The sequence below is a fragment of the Salvelinus alpinus genome, chromosome 5, assembly GCF_045679555.1.
Source record: "Salvelinus alpinus chromosome 5, SLU_Salpinus.1, whole genome shotgun sequence".
Lineage (NCBI taxonomy): Eukaryota > Metazoa > Chordata > Actinopteri > Salmoniformes > Salmonidae > Salvelinus > Salvelinus alpinus.
In genome coordinates, this window is record NC_092090.1 from 39,708,295 (window position 1) to 39,729,564 (window position 21,270).

The 21,270-nt window shown below is 45.5% G+C and overlaps 1 protein-coding gene and 1 pseudogene across 2 annotated transcripts in view; both read left to right on the forward strand.

Annotated features, from left to right (window-relative positions):
• LOC139576145 (RNA-binding Raly-like protein) overlaps positions 1-13,801 on the forward strand; it is an 81,282-nt gene extending 67,481 nt beyond the window's left edge. The window contains exons 3-7 of one of the 2 annotated variants that reach the window (XM_071401877.1): positions 5,681-5,731; positions 10,718-10,887; positions 11,215-11,328; positions 11,738-11,889; positions 12,529-13,801. In XM_071401877.1, the coding sequence (XP_071257978.1) occupies positions 5,681-5,731; positions 10,718-10,887; positions 11,215-11,328; positions 11,738-11,889; positions 12,529-12,567 (526 nt within the window). In that variant the 3' untranslated portion in view covers positions 12,568-13,801. The remainder of the gene's footprint in view (positions 1-5,680; positions 5,732-10,717; positions 10,888-11,214; positions 11,329-11,737; positions 11,890-12,528) is intronic. The other variant, XM_071401878.1, reaches the window with a different exon arrangement.
• A 474-nt stretch (positions 13,802-14,275) lies between these two features.
• Positions 14,276-21,068, forward strand: LOC139576146 (5-hydroxyisourate hydrolase-like; annotated as a pseudogene).
• The last annotated feature ends 202 nt before the right edge of the window (positions 21,069-21,270 follow it).

The window sequence follows — 21,270 nt, forward strand, 5'->3', positions numbered from 1 at the left end:
GCTCTCTGGAATAGATAAATATGTGTTCTGTCTGGCCCATTGCCCCACTCCCCAGCCAGATGAGCAATTAACCATCACAGTGAAAACCATAGAGAGAGGGAATAAGAGGAAAAGGGAGGGGAGAGAGGGAAAGGGGGAAGAACGTGAAAAAGCATACGTGCGTACGTGTGTGCATTTGTTCGTGAGCTGCAATCCATCCTGTGGATGACGTGGGACTGTGCTCACTCTTCTCTGGGGCTCGTCAAACACAGATCAATATGAACACTTGACACACACCATTACACGGATGACGACAAACTACTTGGACAGAATGAGGGGAGGATATTTATGAGAGTGTTTGATTCTAGGGGAGTTGGAGTGAGAGTAAGTAAGGTTGTGTCCTTATGCCATGGGATGACTTGGCTGTTTTATGGAGAGAGTAGATGAGGGCGCATGTTCCTCCCTAGGCTAATCCCCTAAGAGCAATGAGCACATACTCATGAGGCCAGTTTCCTGATCAAAGGGATTGATGATCATGGCATCCTGTTTATATCAACATATAGTGTATGTAGGGATGTGTGAATATACACTGTGTGTTGACAGGGGGAAGTATAAATGCTTACCACAGACAGCACCTCCACCTTCCACATCTGCACTTGCGCACACACACACATACACACACACGCTATCCGACCAGCAAGGTGAGATGATTTGTAGCCAGCCATGTCTAATGGATTGCCGGGGCACTCGAGAAATTATGAAAATAAATTAATTAGCCTTTAGCGACCCCGCTGTCCATTTGGCTGTCCCTGCACTGCCTTTTCACACACACACACACACACACACACACACACACACACACACACACACACACACACACACACACACACACACACACACACACACACACACACACACACACACACACACACACACACACACACACACACACACACACATACACTTCACTGAGCTGCCACTCTCTCTCTCAAATACGTTTCCACTCACAAACTCAGAGACCATTATGTAATTAAAGAGAACCAGCGTGTGATTGGTTTACTCAAGGTGATGCTGTTGCTGGTTGAGTATTGCTGAGCGATTAACAGAAATGTCAGTAATTTTTTGTTTTATAAACAACTTATTGACCAACGTTGGTTCAGTTATTAGAATTCCATTTTGTTCGTTTTTTTTCTGTGAGCTCAATGCTAATTTTCTCTAGAAATAAATCAGATCAGCCCGAACTGCAATGGAGTAGGGAGTTGTAGTTTCCAACAGGCCAATATTCTACTAGTTTGGCGCAGAACACGTGGTGATTAACTCCAATGACCACAATCCCTTGCGTGCCTACTTGTCCGATCTATGCGTGAGCGCAAAGACACGGAGAGAAGAGACAGAAGAACGTGTGATCGAGAGAGATAGAGAGCAGTTGCTTCACGAGGTATCTCTCTCTGAAAATACATGATCTAAGTGATTGATAGTTAGTATTCAGCAGTCATAAAATGATGCCTTATTAACTTTGAAGAACTACTAAAATAGTGATTTTGTCAGACAGCATAGGCAGCAGCTCTATAGAGCTATAAATACCCTTGCGACAGGGGGAATGGAAGCTTATTGTGTGCAAGGGCACCTTGCTTTGTCAATGCAACCAAGCTTCCATTCCAGAGACCATTATGTCATTAAAGAGACAATCCAGAGTGTGATTGGTTTACTCCAGGTGGTTGTGTTGCTGGATGAGTAGTGCTGAGTAATAAACCAACATTTTACTAGGTATCTCTTTCTGAAAATACATGATATAAGGGATTGATAGTTTATATTCAGCATTCGTAAAAGTACGCCTTATTTACTTTGAAGAAAAAAATAGTGATAGTGATTTTGTCAGACAGCATAGGCAGCAGCTCTATAGAGATGAGAGGATGACTTGGAATTAAATAATAAAGTCATCAAATAAAACAAATGTAATATACACAAATAAAATATTTTATTAAAGTAAAGTGAATAAATTATAAGTAGTAATTGTCATGTACTACCATCATGGGACTTGTTTTATTATCTGTTGTTACAGCATTCAACCCACATAATTAATTAATTAATGAAAAAGTGTAATTAATGAAAAAAATTATCATGTGAAACCGACATTTTTAGAATCGAACCGAAACCAAACCGACCTCAAAAAGCCCTAATCGCTCAACATTATGGTCGAGAGATGTGCTGTGATTCTAATAGATTCTGTTTATGTCTAGCGCTATTCAAACTTTTTCAGCGGGGACCCCATTTTACCGTCAGATTTTCTGGGGACCCCATTTTTCCCCAAAGAAATTCTAGTGATCCCACGCCAAATCTAACCTTAAACCTTAAGACCTTAAAATTGGTACATTTCGAATTTTACATCAACAAATAACCTTCAATTCATTGCATTAAAAATATATTTAAAAAATTGGCTACCCCATTGAAGTTCCCCCACGACCCCACTAGGGGAATAACACTGATTTATGGTCTCACAGCAGTCGTTTTGGTCATGGTGACCATTCTGGAGCCGGGAATCAGTCTTTTCACCAGGCAGGTGGTGTTGCAATCACAATGCCTCTCCGGAGTGCTCGGCTAAAAGGATGATGATACTGTAATGCACTATGCGGTCTATGTTTCCAAACTGCAGAAAGGCACTAATACCTGACATGTCTGTCTGTTTGTCTCAGACTTGGTTGAAGAGTTTAGCCACTCTAATAACAGAAGATGGCTTGGATAATGGAAGAGGAAATGGAAATTGTTTTCTGTCCTGACTCTCTCTCTCTCCTCCCAGTGCTAAATGACACAGATTACCAACTAGAACATTGCTGCAGGGAGAGAAAATGATAGAGAAAAAGAGGGAGAAAGGGAGTTAGAGTGAGTCAGTCTGTCTTAGTTTTCCTGCTGTGAGAGTTTGGCAAATAGTTGTTATTTTCTCTGTTTTCCGCTCGAGTTCCCCATTAGGACACAGAGCCCCTCATCTGTGCCGGGGACCATGGGGCTGTTCTCTCTCCCGATTGCTCACTCCGCCTCTTCTCCCTGCCTGAGCACAGAACTTCTATTGGCCGCCAGATCTGTTAGCTCATGGTGTTCTGCTGAGCGCAGGGAATCTGTGGGTAGAGGTTGAGAGGTTGTGTTCAGTTGGGTCCTATTAGCAGACTGAGTGGAGAGGTTCTGTTTGAGTTCAGTTTCAATGGTGGCTAAGTAGAACGGTTTTGTCAGGGTCTTGGAACTGGCTATGTAGAGTGGTTTTGTTTTGGTTCAGTAGTACAACGCACATAAACCCTAATCCACACAGCCAACCCCGCACTGTGCAGACCCACACACACATTTGGACATGGAAAGAAACCTTCAACCAGAGTGTGCTCCCCTGCAGAGGACTGCATTTCCATCATGTTAAATAGGGATAGCTGGAAACATAGATGTCTACCATTTCACATGAAAGGCCTACTGGCATTTAGAATAACAGAAGGCTTTCTGCAAATTGATCAGACCTCGAGCTAAATCATAAAACACAGTTGGGGAAGAGCGTGATGAGGCGTAAATGTTTACACTTATTACAGATTATTTGAAGCTGTCAAAATCTGGAGCTCAGAAAAACCAACTGTCTTCAGAGGAGGGGAGAAAACCAGAAACAGTTTGGCTGCGGGTAGCTGGAGGAGAATTCATTAGGAATTCACACACACCTCAGGTACACAAACACACACTTTTATACCAACACTGCTAGCTATCTCAACACTTCAGGGACAGCGTTGCTACATTCTGAATCACATTTACATACAGAGTGAGCGAGAGAAAGTGTTTGTGTATGTGTGTGCAGCACATCTGTCTGTGTGTCTGTGCTCATGCATGTGTGTACTGTATGTTTTTAGCTGTGAAAAAGTGTTACGTTTAGTCTCCTGCTGTACTTCCTGACATGTTTACTGATACATCACTTTCCTCCAGTCAACAGCATGATTACAGCACTGAGACTCACCAGCCCCCTGCAGAGACAGATAGGACAAAGGGGCTTTAGGTGTGTGTGTGTGTGTGTGTGCGTGCGTGCGTGCGTGCATGGACGTGATGAGAGTGTGTTATGTGTCTGTCATTCATCTGTGTGTGTACGTGGGTGTGATTTTGTGTGTGTGTCATCTGTATGTCATGTGTCTGTGTGTGTCTGTGTGTGTCTGGTTTGATCCATCTGTTTGAGAGCCTCTGATGAACCCATGTACTGTATGCTACTCACTTTGAGGTGATCATGTATTAGATTCAGTAGAGGCTATGCTGATGGTTCTATTTATACAGTGTATTAATATATGTGTAATAAATAGGAATTAGTATGGGTACATGAGTCACCTTTCAGGCACCTATAAATACACTGCTTCTCTATGGTTGAAAGTTTTACAGAAAGCAAAAGTGGAGGGTGTTTGCTGATAATGTCTATGTGTGTATGCTTGTGTGTGCGCGCATGTGTGTGTGTGTGTGCGCATGTGTGTGTATGCTTGTGCGTGCGTACTTACATGCGTGTGTGTGTAGACTTTAGGGCTGGGGTATCAGTGTCCAGGCAGGGATTAAACACACAGAGAAATGCTGAGCTCTATTTAACTACACACCAGGGTATGAGCTACTTACCATCAGGCTTAGTGTCACTCCTCTCTCTGCCCTGGTCCTCTCTACACACCAAACCGTACAGGGTAATCTATAAACTACAACCTACAGAAAACTCTGCCCATATATTGTAGGCAAAGGTGTGAGCAAGTTGAGTCTAATCAAACACACACAGAGATGCACAAACACACACACACAGGCACATACACAGATGGGTGCATACACACCAACACACACACACACACACACACACACACACACACACACACACACACACACACACACACACACACACACACACACACACACACACACACACACACACACACACACACACACACACACACACACACACACACACACACCTGACAGTCCAACTTCACAGTAAATGAGCTGGAATATGTAGAAGCACATAGAGTGCGCAGCCTGTGGTCATTGGTGCATAACACAGGACAATTTCTATGGATTTTCCACCTTGGGTGCTGTGGCACAACAAATCCATTGTCTTTTTCCAGCTGGCTAGAAATCATGAATAGCATATTCCTTCCAGTTGCCAGAGCCCTGCTCTAACTATGTACACACTATTCCAGCAGCCTGCTTACAGAGTGAAATATCTCTGATGGCACAGTATATTTAGCTCACCTAATAAGGAACAGATCTGAAAGGCTGCTTGTATCCGAGATAGATGTTGTTTGATCTCTCAGTTTTTCATCAGCCTCTGCTTTCACAGAGGATGACTTTGTATGTGTGTGTGTGTGTGTGTGTGTGTGTGTGTGTGTGTGTGTGTGTGTGTGTGTGTGTGTGTGTGTGTGTGTGTGTGTGTGTGTGTGTGTGTGTGTGTGTGTGTGTGTGTGTGTGTGTGTGTGTGTGTGTGTGTGTGTGTGTGTGTGTGTGTGTGTGTGTGTGTGTGTGTGTGTGTGTGCGTGCATGTGTGTCAGTAACACCTCTGTCAGTCAGCTGTGAAGACAGTTGTGAGCCTTTGTGTCAGGCCACTGTCAACTCACTCTCTCTCCCCACCCCCCCCTCTCTCTCTATCCCCCCTCTTCTCTCTCTCCCCCCTCCTCTCTCTCTCCATCTTCCCTCCCCTCCCCCTCCCCCTCTCTCTCTGCAGATCTGACTATGACCTGGACTATGAGTGCTATCAGGAGGACCTCTATGACAGGTACTCTCAGCCCGCTCAGCACCGCACCTCTCACACAAACCCTGAATGTTCAGAGTCGGACAGAGGAAAAGTCTAAAACACACACTTAACCCTCCTTGTCTCCCCTGTCTCCTGCTGGCCCTCTCCCTCCTCCCCCTCCCCCTGCCTGTCACTGAGCTGTCAGTCATGTGTCTTTGCTAACAGAGCTGCCTGCCACTGCCCACTAATTGTACCTTGGTAAATCTTCACTCCACTCAGCCTGGCAGGTGTTTGAGGCACACACATATGAATGAACAAACACACACACATACTGTACACATAGACAAACACACACACACACACATACATCCTGTGCACAAACCCACACCCTGTTCAAGTGTACACACACACACACACACACACACACACACACACACACACACACACACACACACACACACACACACACACACACACACACACACACACACACACACACACACACACACACACACACACACACAGACAAACACTCCCAAGACACACACATCAACACACAGGGAGCTGATATGTGCTGTGTGGCCTTTATACGGAATCCAGTCAGGTTGTAAGCCACTCTGACCCTAGCTGAGACTCTAATAATTATGAGTCAGCTTAAACTGTTCTAAGTGCAGCAGCTTATATTACAAGTTCCATTAAAGCTCAGGTTAGTTTTCTGTGGCTCACAGCAGAGGTTGGGCCATGGGTCAGGGAGGCTACATTACAGTAACTGAAGCATATAGAGAATTAATTGTAGGCTTCAAAACTGCCATAAAGTTCCTGTTCACTTTCCGGGGGTACAGTACTGTAGATGGTACTGTGTTTTGACATGGAGCTGTGGAGTGTTTTCGCTCCAGCTCCAGCCAAGAGATCATGACCTCAGTTCAGATTCCAAGACAGAATTTGACAGCCAGTCCGGTTCAACACAATTAATTCAAGTTTAGTGCGGCCCTACCCAGGTCACAGTTCAATCCCGTTCAGTCCACTCCAGTCTTGCTCAATGCCTTTGTCTGATGATCTCTGATCTCGTCGGATTCCGTCCATATCAGTCCGGTTTAGTCCAGTTCAGCATGGCTTAACCCAGGTCAGTCCTGTTCAGTCTGACTCAGTTGTGCCAAGTCCAGTTAAGTCTGATTCTTTCTGGTTCAGCATGGCTCAACCCAAGTCCGTCATGTTCAGTCTGACTCAGTTATGCCAAGTCCAGTTGAGTCCGGTTCTGTCTGGTTCGTCACCCAGGTCAGTCACTCAGGTAATTGCTGTGGGAGCTCTCCACCCCCCTCAGGCACACTGAAGGTGACACGGCTCATTCATAAACACAGCACTCAGCACATTTGAATAAAGAGTGCTCTCTCTCTCTCTCACACACAACACACACACACACACTGAACAACCTTGTTGTCCTCTGTGTGAATGCACTCAGAGGCAGTCAGATGCTGTAGATGTAGTTATGCACAGAAGAGTTGAGGACGTCCTCTATGTTTATATCTTCAGTTTAAACAAACATGCAGAAAGAAAATAAAATAAGATGTAAGGAGGGTGGTTAGAGAAACAGGCTGTCCAACATAGAGATTACAACTCCACCTCCCTTTATCTCTCTCTCGCACACACACACACACACACACATACAGTATTGTACAGCTAACCTTGTGGAGACACACAATTCTCTCCCATTCAAAATCCTATTTTCCCTAACCCCTAACCTAACCCTAACCCGTACTCTTACCCTAAACCTAACCTTAACCGAAAAACCTAACCTTAGTCCTAACCCTAAACCTTAGCTCCTAACCCTAACCCTAAAACTAACCATAGCTCCTAACCCTTAACATAATTCTAACCCCCTAGAAATAGCATTTGACCTCGTGGGGACTAACAAAATGTCCCCAGTTGGTCAAATTTTTGTTGGTTTACTATTCTTGTGGGGACTTCTAGTTAAACATTTCCACACACACACACACACACACACACACACGCACACGCACACGCACACGCACACACACACACACACACACCCACACACAGTACTGTAGCTGTGAGTTGACACTGTCATCTTTTCTTTGCATTTTGTTGTTTTGCCGCGCTCTGCATTTTTATGTCTTCACACAGGAAAAAACCCTCACCACTGATTTTCAATTTGCTTCAAACACGGTACATGATTTTGCCCTACGTGGCTGGCTAGCTCCATCGACAGCGTGTGTGTGTTAGTGCCTGTGTATGCGTGTGTGTCTGTACATCTGTTTGTGTGCATATGAGAAAATGTCTGCCTCTACACACAGATAACAGCTCTAGCAGAGACAAAGCCTCTTTTATAATCTCTCTTCTAATCCACACACACACACTTACACAGACACTTACACACTCTCGCTCTGTTTTCTCTAATCCTCACACATCCACAGTCTCTCGTTGTCTGTTTCACGAGCTCCTATTCTCTGAAACTACACTTCAAAGTCGATGTAGCAGCACACTGCAAACTCCACTAAAGGACTTTAAACTCCCATAAGTCTTTAGTCTCCCAGCGTCTCTGCTGAAAGGCAACGGTCGCAGCCCTCTCACTACATTGGTGGCCGGTTGATATACTTCATGCACAGTGAGGTGGCTGTATCTGGTTATATACTGGTAATACATTCTCCTGAGACAGGGGAACTGAAGTGTGAGATAGATTTCAGTAAAAGGGTAACACACGTTCCTCAACTGAACACTAAAGTCTTGTCTCTCTCAGCGACTTACAGCTCAATCACTGAACCCAAACTTACATCACACCACAAGGCTTCCCGACTGGCATCCTGTTTGCAGCTGGTTTAAAGTGTGTTTCTCTCTCCTCAGCAGTCTGCCTGGAGCCTTACTGCAGAGAGGGTGGCTATCTCCACACAGCCCTGACTGTGTAAAGGCCACTCAGGCTTACATAGGACATGTAAATAAACAATAACCAAATCTGTCCATGAGTCTCTGAGCCCTGCTCTGCTGTAGGCTACACTCAGGACACAGGAGAACAGGGCTATGGTTCCTGGGGTGGGTGTTTGGTGGTGCAGGATCTTCTTGGTGTGTATGGAGGGTGATGTGTCCTTCTCTGTCTCTCTCTCTTACTTTCTGTTTTGCTCCAACCCTCCTTTTCCCCCTCCTCCTCCCTCCTCTCTCTCCGTTTTTAAGAGCTGGAGCCAGTGCCCAGGTCTCTGTCTGTCTGGCTCTCAGCCCTAATGGCTCTCTGATGCTGTAAGCAGATACCATATGAAAGGCATTCAGGTTGGAATGTGACTCAGTCTGACTCAGTCAGTCTCGCAGGATTTAATTAGGTGGCAGAGCTTATTAAGAGGTTAGGAGGATAGCAAGCCCTTAGATAATGTAGACTGGAGCCAGGTAGGCAGTCCTGTACTTCATTTCAGAGTGGAAGACATTCATTAAAGCTGTGGTTATAGGGCCTACAGGTTAACATAGGTCCCAGTCAAGCTGAGACTAAATTGACTTACAGCCTATGGTTGTTATCTGATTGGAGTGCTGACTCCTGTAAAGTGTGTGGTGTGTGTGATTGGCTAGCTCTGACCCCTCGGAGGAATCTGATTTGCTGGCTGTGCTCCTGTGTCTTATTGGTTCGTTTTTAGCCTTTAACAGTAGGATGACATGTGTCCTTCCCCCTGGCTGAACGCCACCTCTCTCTGTCACAGCCTCTGGCCTCTCCAATCCCACACACACGCACACACACACACACACACACACAACATACACTCTCCCATGTTTCTGTAACTGCTATATAGCGAGTGTGTGATACACTCTCTCCTGTCACCTGCTCCGCTGCGCTGCCAGAGAGCATTTGATTGGCCCTGACAGAACCAATTAGATTTAGCTATAGATGGGCATACGGAGCTAGGGGATGGGGGAACGAGGGAGGGGGGACTGACAGTGGAGACTGATCCAAATCTAACTTCTGTCACATAGTAGATCTCTCCCCTTCTCCTCATCTCATCTCCATTCCCATTTCTCCTTCAATCGCTCCATACCTCGCCTCTCCTTCAGTATGTTCAGTCATTAGTAGTCATTACACTCATCAGTCATTTGTAGTTTGTTTGTGTTTTGTCACATGATGTGGTGAGACTTCCAAATCCAGTGGTACTGTTTTCCTGTAGGGTAATACTATAATGGTTGTGTGAGGAGTACCAGGGGTCTTCAACCTGTAGGCTAATACTATAATGGTTGTGTGAGGAGTACCAGGGGTCTTCAACCTGTAGGGTAATACTATAATGGTTGTGTGAGGAGTACCATGGGTCTTCAACCTGTAGGGTAATACTATAATGGTTGTGTGAGGAGTACCAGGGGTCTTCAACCTGTAGGGTAATAGTATAATGGTTGTGTGAGGAGTACCAGGGGTCTTCAACCTGTAGGGTAATACTATAATGGTTGTGTGAGGAGTACCAGGGGTCTTCAACCTGTAGGGTAATACTATAATGGTTGTGTGAGGAGTACCAGGGGTCTTCAACCTGTAGGGTAATACTATAATGGTTGTGTGAGGAGTACCAGGGGTCTTCAACCTGTAGGGTAATAGTATAATGGTTGTGTGAGGAGTACCAGGGGTCTTCAACCTGCTCAACTTCATTTCCTCATTCCCTATCTGGGATATCCTCTGCCTCACCTTATCAGATACTATTTCTTATTATTTTGTCACTTGTGTACACATTCTGTATGTGTGTGTATATTCCCTCTGCTTGTCAGATCGTATTACACCATCCTGTCAGCCCTCTCTCTCTGTGTCCTTCATTATAAGAGACATACATTCACAAATACACACACACACCCACGCACACATCCATCCAACCAGGTGGATCCATCCAACCACTGCCCATACACGCAAACACACACACATGCTTGCTCACACACTCACTCACAAACATCCTGTCACTGTACTTTTCTGACATGCGTCAAATACACATCTAGTCACACTGACAATACTACACAAAGTACTAGTAGTTGGATGACAGTGTGTGTGGATGTTTCCCTCTTCAGGATGTATGACTACCAGCGCGTGCCAGCTTCCCTACCTCCCCTGTCCCAGGGACCTAGCCTGGCCAAACGACCCCGCTCCTCCTCCACTTCCTCTGGGCACAGACGTAGCCGAGACAGGCCCCCCTCCAAGAGCTCCAGAGCCCACTCCACCAGCTCCAACAGGGCCAAGTGTGAGTAATACACACACACACTCACACACACACAGTCACACACTACACTCAAGATGGTTCTCTCATTACAACACTTCCATAGCAGCCTCTTTCCTTAATGGATCCTAGCCAATCAGGTCGCATTATTAGGCCAAATCAACAGAGCAGAACCAATAGGCAGTGTATATGCTGTTCTAATACCCACCCTCATCACCTTGATAGTCCTTATTACCAACACACTCACAGAAACTTGCCTTGGATCCTTTTCTTCCTTCTCTCCCCCTCTCTCATTCTCTATATCTCTCCTCCCCCCTCCCTCTCCCTCCCTCAACCTCTCCCTCCTTGTAGTGCGGATGGAGGAGCTGCAGGTCATTAAGAGGGAGCTGACTCTGATAAAGACACAGATTGACGGGCTGCTCGACAACCTGGACAGGATGGACACACAGAGGCGGGACCACACAGGTGAGACAACCAATCAGAAAGAGAGACAGGGGAGTGGACAGGTGAAACAGCAGTAAAGCATGATAGGGGAAGCCACAGTGTGTGCTTTCACCTGTACAGTTCTTACGAATCAGTGCAGAAGAATGACAGTGAGAAGTACAGAGATGGCGAAAGAAGGCTTATAGGAGAATAAATACAAAGCCCTACATGGAAGTGTTGTAGCTGCTGCTGCCCTCATGTGGCCACATGGACAAACTGCACCTTTGTCCTTTCAACGACACACATACTGTACCGACAAATAAAAATTGAAGTTGACCATCGATGGTTTAGATTGAAAGTGAGCACAGGCACACCAACACTAATCTGCCCTATAGAGGGAACTTAGTGAATGTTCACTCCTATTCACTCCCTCTCACGCCATGTTTTTTAGGGTCTCCCGTGAGGGAGGGCAGTTTGGCCGGGTCACCGTACCCCCCCTCCGCCAGCAGCGGTGACCGCTCCCCCTCCCCCCTGTCCCCCCCACGCCGCTGCATCCAGAGAGAGAGCCCCGAACTCGGGGAGGCCAGCGACGATGATCACACGGTAACTGGCTTGATGTCTGTGTGTGGAGAATATCTGAATGTGAGTGGGAGTGCTTTCTCCTTGTCTCAGAGCAACATGAGGACCTAAGCATGTCCTATGGATGGCTGTGATTTAGCAGTTGTCAGAGTGATTCGCCATGCAGCAGAAATAAAGTGCTTATCGCCACACACATACACACAGAAACACACACACACATACACACAGAAACACACACACACAGAAACACACACACACATACACACAAAGAGAACAGTGACAAGAGCAACAAATCCATAGCCATCAGTCATTTTGAGTAATACAGACACATCAATAGCATGACACTTGAAGATCTCATTCTGGGTTCATCTCACCCACGCACAGTTCACACTCATAACTGACATGCAACTCAAACACACAAAGAAAATCTGAGAGTAAAAGCAAGAGAGCGAAAGAAAGAGAGATTGAAAATAGGACAAACGAAAGCAGGACAGGATGCTCTTACCCTGACAGATGAGTGGGTGTTTATATAGAAGACTATTATCCTCCAGACCTTCCTCATCACTGTGTATAATCACCCTGGAGAGGGTAGCCTTACCTGAACAAAACACTCTTTGGTGTTTTGACACACTGTTGCTGATTGAGTGTGTGTGTGTGTTACAGATGAATAACCACAGCTCTGACCCTGAGGACGAGATGTGAGGATGGAAACAGAGAAGAAACGGAGGAGCGCCAGACATAGAGGAAGAGAACATCTTGTCAAGAAGTTACCATGCCAACAACTGATTCAGAGGCCCCACTCCTGTCTAACCAACCAGTTACATTGTATTCTATATCCACATATACATCAACAGCACACATACAAGGACACACTGTAATTATAGTTTATCAGAAATCAAGTATCTCCCTTGGATATTCACCACTGAGATCAGCTTAGATTAAACACACATTTTATATGTAGAGTGTAATTATTAACCAGAACAGGAAAGTGAAATAATTTCTATATTCATAATTTTCTTATGTTCTTTTTAGCCCGTCTTCATATTTTCCAGAAAAACATTCTGATTACCAGTTCGTATAAATTTGACATGCATATTGAGAGACTGAGGGTATCTGAAATGAGCATACTATAGATGTCGCAATCATAGTTTTTCGGTGACTTGAGTTACTTTGTTTTCTGTATATCATATCACTACCAGAGCATGGTATCAGTTGTCCATCAGTTGATACTTGTCCATCAGTTAATCCCCCCCCCTTATGTCTGTGTAATGTTATCTCTCTGCTGTATTACTACCTGCCTGTATTAGGTATGAGGAGACAGTAACCCATCTCTTCCTCTATGTACCTGGCGCTATGAGCTGAGGAGAGGCCCCGGCCCAGTCCATGTGTAATATTGTGTATTACTGTAAAACTTTACTGTATTAGGTCAGCTGTACGATTTTAATCCAGCATTTTGTTATAGTTTTTTTAATTTGTTAATGTTTTTTAAAGCGAGAAGAAAACAACAATGTTAATTGTTTATTATAATTCCAGTGGTGTTAGATGTTTTGTTAGTTCTGTTTGCATTCATGAAGAAGCCAAGTGGAAACACTACTCACACTGTCACAGTAGTAAAGGTATTTTCATATTGATTAAAAACACCTCTGGGAGTGTTTTTTTTTAAATCATTGTGTGTGTGTGTGTGTGTGTGTGTGTGTGTGTGTGTGTGTGTGTTTGTTTGGTTTTACTATCCTAGTGGGGGCCAGAAGGAAGTTTCGGACAAGTGGGGACATTTCGCCAGTCCCCACAAGAAAATAGGTTATTTAAGGCTTAGGGGTTAGGGTGAAAATTAGGGTTACGAGTCAGGTTTAGAGTTTGGGGTTAGGGAGAATAAGAATCAGTTGCTTGGTTCCCGTGTCTGTGTGTGTGTAATAAATGGAAACAGGATGAAATTCAATGCTGTAGTGTGTGTAACTAATGCTGCCTGAACAACAAACATTGTAAAGCTCAATATCAGACACAGCGGAACGTGTGTAAACTGTGTGTGTACAGTATGTGAGTGTTACAGAGAGGATGGGGAGAGCAAGATGCTTTTTATCTCTCAGAATCACCTTTATTCGCCAAGTACATTTACACATACTCAGAATTTTATTTGGTGATATAGTGTTGCAGCTGCTAGTGATATACAACATTTAGAGACAGAATACAGACAGTGGAGTTTCAACAAAGTTTACATACAGTACATTTGGAAAGTATTCAGACCTCTTAACTTTTTCCACATTTTGTTAAGTTACAGCCTTATTCAAAAATGTATTAATGACATTTTTTCCCTCATCAATCTACACGCAATACCCCATAATAACAAAGCAAAAACACATTTAAAAAAAAATGTTTGCTAATTTATTAAAAAATATATATTAAAAAATGTTACATAACTATTCAGACCCTTTGCTATGATACTCGAAATTGAGCTCAGGTGCATCCTGTTACCATTGATCATCCTTGAGACTCTTCCTAGAGCTGGCTGCCCGGCCAAGCTGAACAATCAGGGGGGAAGGGCCTTGGTCAGGGAGGTGACCAAGAACCCAATGGTCACTCTGACAGAACTCCAGAGTTCCTCTGTCGAGATGGGAGAACCTTCCAGAAGGACAACTATCTCTGCAGCACTCCACCAATCAGGCCTTTATGGTGGAGTGGCCAGACAGAAGCCACTCCTCAGTAAATGGCACATGACAGCCTGCTAAGAGTTTGCCAAAAGGCACCGAAATGACTCTCAGACCATGCATGAGAAACAAGATTCTCTGGTCTGATGAAACCAAGATTGAACTATCTGGCCTGAATGCCAAGCGTCACATCTGGAGGAAACCTGGAACCATCCCTACCGTGAATCATGGTGGTGTCAGCATCATGCTGTGGGGATGTTTTTCAGCTGCAGGGACTGGGAGACTAGTCAGGATCGAGGGAAAGATAAACGGAGCAAAGTACAGAGAGATCTTTGATGAAAACCTGCTCCAGAGCGCTCAGGACCTCAGCCTGGGGACGAAGGTTCACCTTCACCTTCCGACCCTAAGCACACAGACAAGACAACACTGGAGTGGCTTCGGCACAAGTCTCTGAATGTCCTTGAGTGGCCCAGCCAGAGCCTGGACTTGAACCCGATCGAACATCCCTGGAGAGACCTGAAAATAGCTGTGCATCGCAGCTCCCCATTCAACCTGCCAGAGTTTGAGAGGATCTGCAGAGAAGAATGGGAGAAAATCCCCAAATACAGGTGTGCCAAGCTTGTAGTTTCATACCCAAGAAGACTCGAAGCTGTAATAACTGCCAAAGGTGCTTCAACAAAGTACTAAGTAAAGGGTCTGAATACTTATGTAAATTAAATGAAATTAAATTCAGTTAAAAAAAAAAATTGCTAACAAAAACAGTTTTTGCTTTATCATAATGGGGTATTGTGTGTTGAGTGATGAGGGAAAAAATCTATGTAATCAATTTTAGAATAAGGCTGTAATGTAACAACATTTGAAAAAAGTCAAGGGGTCTGAATACTTTCTGAATGCACAGTTCATTATATACAACTAGCTTCTAAACTGGATTGAAAGGGAAATAAAGCAACTCATAGAGCAGTGTTGGGATGTTTTTAAGCTTGCTCCCCTGTGTAGAGCAGTAGGCGATATGTTATTCACCCTGACTGAACCGATGTTAGGCTACACAATTATGCTAATAATGGCATTTAGGCCTACAATCCTCACGATTATCATTATTAAGGACTTATCTAACGTGTGCTAAATCGCACTTTGACCCAAGCCTGTTTCCAAAAATGTTAAAAGGCCATTTGTGACTGGGATGTTTGCATACTCTGAACCATTAATAAATGCTGATGTTCCTCCCAACGAGATATGTAAGTTGCAACAGCAAACAGAGCAGCCCTAGTCATATGAATAACCTCGTGAGTTTTGAATTTGTGCTTAAAATCTGTTACAGTTAATTCACCGTAAATGCCATACTTTTCACTAGAGGGGGAAACTGGTTTGGGATTACTTTGAAATCAGCGCGCATGAGTACCAGCCGATTACAGCACATAAAGGGTCATCTTTTGGGTGAATACACGGTAGGCTAATATATTGCTTTTGATTTTCAGAAATAGTGTTTTTTGTATTACAATATTATAAACCGAAATTATTGACATGTGACATTCGTTTGTCTGCAGGATTGTTATGAAATGTATGAAAATAATAAAGCGAAAGTAAAAGATGGTCAATCTAACAAATGTTGGGTTAGTTCAGCTCATAGACATTAAGGGTTCAGCTAGGCCTACCTTCTATTTTAACCCAAATAATACATAATTTATAGGCTACAGTTAGCCTACAGCTTTCTGTATATATTGTGCAAAGTTACAGTAGCCATATGTCCATAATGCTTACTCACTATGCTGTCGGTGTATGCGCTGTAGAATACAGAGATGGCAGCTCCATACAGCCCCCTGACCACTCACGTCCTGAACACCGGGAGGGGCGTCCCTGGAGCCCACATGGCCCTCAGCCTGCATCGCATGGATCCCTCCACTTCACCCTGGAACCTTCTCACCACAGGGTAACCTCATCACAGAGAGTGCTGCAGCACCAGTTAGCATAGACAGAATGGAAATTAACACAATAGTTACTTAGCAGCTCCATAATAATCAATTTAATAGACAAATACACATTTAGTATTTATTTTAGCAATTTCAGATTCACCTCTACAGCCTCTTTCAGTAGGGCTGCATAATATTATCAAACATGAATATATACCGGTAGTAATGTTAATGAGCCAAGGCTTATTTAAGGATCATATCAAACCAATGTCGAATGTATTCAGTATTTTATATAATTTACATTACATTTACATTTAAGTCATTTAGCGGACGCTCTTATCCAGAGCGACTTACAAATTGGTGCATTCACCTTATGATATCCAGTGGAACAACCACTTTACAATAGTGCATCTAACTCTTTTAAGGGGGGGGGGGGGGGGGGTTAGAAGGATTACTTTATCCTATCCTAGGTATTCCTTAAAGAGGTGGGGTTTCAGGTGTCTCCGGAAGGTGGTGATTGACTCCGCTGACCTGGCGTCATGAGGGAGTTTGTTCCACCATTGGGGTGCCAGAGCAGCGAACAGTTTTGACTGGGCTGAGCGGGAACTGTACTTCCTCAGAGGTAGGGAGGCGAGCAGGCCAGAGGTGGATGAACGCAGTGCCCTTGTTTGGGTGTAGGGCCTGATCAGAGCCTGAAGGTACGGAGGTGCCGTTCCCCTCACAGCTCCGTAGGCAAGCACCATGGTCTTGTAGCGGATGCGAGCTTCAACTGGAAGCCAGTGGAGAGAGCGGAGGAGCGGGGTGACGTGAGAGAACTTGGGAAGGTTGAACACCAGACGGGCTGTGGCGTTCTGGATGAGTTGTAGGGGTTTAATGGCACAGGCAGGGAGCCCAGCCAACAGCGAGTTGCAGTAATCCAGACGGGAGATGACAAGTGCCTGGATTAGGACCTGCGCCGCTTCCTGTGTGAGGCAGGGTCGTACTCTGCGAATGTTGTAGAGCATGAACCTACAGGAACGGGTCACCGCCTTGATGTTAGTTGAGAACGACAGGGTGTTGTCCAGGATCACGCCAAGGTTCTTAGCACTCTGGGAGGAGGACACAATGGAGTTGTCAACCGTGATGGCGAGATCATGGAACGGGCAGTCCTTCCCCGGGAGGAAGAGCAGCTCCGTCTTGCCGAGGTTCAGCTTGAGGTGGTGATCCGTCATCCACACTGATATGTCTGCCAGACATGCAGAGATGCGATTCGCCACCTGGTTATCAGAGGGGGGAAAGGAGAAGATTAATTGTGTGTCGTCTGCATAGCAATGATAGGAGAGACCATGTGAGGATATGACAGAGCCAAGTGACTTGGTGTATAGCGAGAATAGGAGAGGGCCTAGAACAGAGCCCTGGGGGACACCAGTGGTGAGAGCACGTGGTGCGGAGACAGATTCTCGCCACGCCACCTGGTAGGAGCGACCTGTCAGGTAGGACGCAATCCAAGCGTGGGCCGCGCCGGAGATGCCCAACTCGGAGAGGGTGGAGAGGAGGATCTGATGGTTCACAGTATCAAAGGCAGCCGATAGGTCTAGAAGGATGAGAGCAGAGGAGAGAGAGTTAGCTTTAGCAGTGCGGAGCGCCTCCGTGACACAGAGAAGAGCAGTCTCAGTTGAATGACTAGTCTTGAAACCTGACTGATTTGGATCAAGAAGGTCATTCTGAGAGAGATAGCAGGAGAGCTGGCCAAGGACGGCACGTTCAAGAGTTTTGGAGAGAAAAGAAAGAAGGGATACTGGTCTGTAGTTGTTGACATCGGAGGGATCGAGTGTAGGTTTTTTCAGGAGGGGTGCAACTCTCGCTCTCTTGAAGACGGAAGGGACGTAGCCAGCGGTCAAGGATGAGTTGATGAGCGAGGTGAGGTAAGGGAGAAGGTCTCCGGAAATGGTCTGGAGAAGAGAGGAGGGGATAGGGTCAAGCGGGCAGGTTGTTGGGCGGCCGGCCGTCACAAGACGCGAGATTTCATCTGGAGAGAGAGGGGAGAAAGAGGTCAAAGCACAGGGTAGGGCAGTGTGAGCAGAACCAGCGGTGTCGTTTGACTTAGCAAACGAGGATCGGATGTCGTCGACCTTCTTTTCAAAATGGTTGACGAAGTCATCCGCAGAGAGGGAGGAGGGGAGGAGGGGAAGAGGATTCAGGAGGGAGGAGAAGGTGGCAAAGAGCTTCCTAGGGTTAGAGGCAGATGCTTGGAATTTAGAGTGGTAGAAAGTGGCTTTAGCAGCAGAGACAGAAGAGGAGAATGTGGAGAGGAGGGAGTGAAAGGATGCCAGGTCCGCAGGGAGGCGAGTTTTCCTCCATTTCCGCTCGGCTGCCCGGAGCCCTGTTCTGTGAGCTCGCAATGAGTCGTCGAGCCACGGAGCAGGAGGGGAGGACCGAGCCGGCCTGGAGGATAGGGGACATAGAGAGTCAAAGGATGCAGAAAGGGAGGAGAGGAGGGTTGAGGAGGCAGAATCAGGAGATAGGTTGGAGAAGGTTTGAGCAGAGGGAAGAGATGATAGGATGGAAGAGGAGAGAGTAGCGGGGGAGAGAGAGCGAAGGTTGGGACGGCGCGATACCATCCGAGTAGGGGCAGTGTGGGAAGTGTTGGATGAGAGCGAGAGGGAAAAGGATACAAGGTAGTGGTCGGAGACTTGGAGGGGAGTTGCAATGAGATTAGTGGAAGAACAGCATCTAGTAAAGATGAGGTCAAGCGTATTGCCTGCCTTGTGAGTAGGGGGGGAAGGTGAGAGGGTGAGGTCAAAAGAGGAGAGGAGTGGAAAGAAGGAGGCAGAGAGGAATGAGTCAAAGGTAGACGTGGGGAGGTTAAAGTCACCCAGAACTGTGAGAGGTGAGCCATCCTCAGGAAAGGAACTTATCAGGGCGTCAAGCTCATTGATGAACTCTCCAAGGGAACCTGGAGGGCGATAAATGATAAGGATGTTAAGCTTGAAAGGGCTGGTAACTGTGACAGCATGGAATTCAAAGGAGGCGATAGACAGATGGGTCAGGGGAGAAAGAGAGAATGTCCACTTGGGAGAGATGAGGATCCCAGTGCCACCACCCCGCTGACCAGAAGCTCTCGGGGTGTGCGAGAACACGTGGGCAGACGAGGAGAGAGCAGTAGGAGTAGCAGTGTTATCAGTGGTAATCCATGTTTCCGTCAGTGCCAAGAAGTCGAGGGACTGGAGGGAAGCATAGGCTGAGATGAACTCTGCCTTGTTGGCCGCAGATCGGCAGTTCCAGAGGCTGCCGGAGACCTGGAACTCCACGTGGGTCGTGCGCGCTGGGACCACCAGGTTAGAGTGGCGGCGGCCACGCGGTGTGAAGCGTTTGTATGGTCTGTGCAGAGAGGAGAGAAGAGGGATAGACAGACACATAATTGACAGGCTACAGAAGAGGCTACGCTAATGCAAAGGAGATTGGAATGACAAGTGGACTACACGTCTCGAATGTTCAGAAAGTTAAGCTTACGTTGCAAAAAATCTTATTGACTAAAATGATATAGTACTGCTGGCTGGTGAAGTAGGCTAGCTAGCAGTGGCTGCGTTGTTGACTTTGTTTGAAAGTGTAGCTGGCTAGGTAACCTCGATAATTACTCTAAACTACACAATTATCTTGGATACAAAGACAGCAAAGACAACTATGTAGCTAGCTAACACTACGCAAATCAAGTCGTTCCGTTGTAATGTAATTTCAAATAATTTCTTCTCAGGACTACTAATGATGATGGGCGCTGCCCAGGACTCATCACCAGAGAAAATTTCACTCCAGCGGTGTACAAGATGCGCTTTGAGACGGGCCAATACTGGGAGAGACCTCTTTCTACCCATACGTTGAGGTTAGTTGAAGACAGTCTTCAATGCTTTTATCATAAATAATAGGTGTATTTAAATGTATAACTGTTGGACATATAAAGTTAGACATAAATGTTTCTTTATATCTACAGAATCAGTTTATGTTTATTTCCTTGTCAGCTATGCGATCGCTAACTGAACGCTAAATGATTTGGTAACTCCTATTGGTTGGCTGAGTGGTTACTAACACATTGGTGGTCTGTGTTAGTGGTGTTAGTGGTCTGTGTTATCTGCAGATAGTCTTCACCATAACGGACCACAGTCAGAAGTTCCATGTTCCTCTGCTCTGCAGCCGCTTCTCCTTCACTACCTACCGGGGAAACTAGAGAGTCTGTCACTCACCATCTCTCACCTGGGCCACGTTCAGCTGCCAAACGTTGTCTAATCCCGGTTAACCCAGAACTGATGACTTGCGTAATTGTCAGATGCTTGATTAAGTTCCGGGTCCATATGTGTTAAAGGAAGAGATCGGAACCGGAACGAAGAGCTCCACCCTTCTCGCTTTGCAAGTCTATGGTTCAAATGTCTCCTTCCAAAATTCGATTCATGATCGTGATTAATCCAAAGCACCGGAACTAATACTGCTCATTATCTCATGCATCCCGTTGTATCATGCCAGATCTACGCAACCATTTATGTTTACGTAGTCTGTCCACGAGATATTAAACATTGTCGAACGTTGCAGATAGAAATGCCATGACCAGAGTCGACATGATTCCTTTGTTCTACATGTCAGATAAAAATATGTTATGAAGAATAAACATCTGAACGTTCCAAAACGTTGTGTCCTGATGAACGCGCCCCTGGCTGACTGTGACCCGCACCTGTCACCTGGGCCTATTCAGGTGGTTGAAAGTCATCCTTCAGTTATTATAGGTAGAAATGTACCTAAAAAAGCACTCTCTTCTGTAATACTAGTTATACTATTATAGTTATTGAGTACAGAACACAAGAACTCTATCCTTTCTATGTGGTACATAG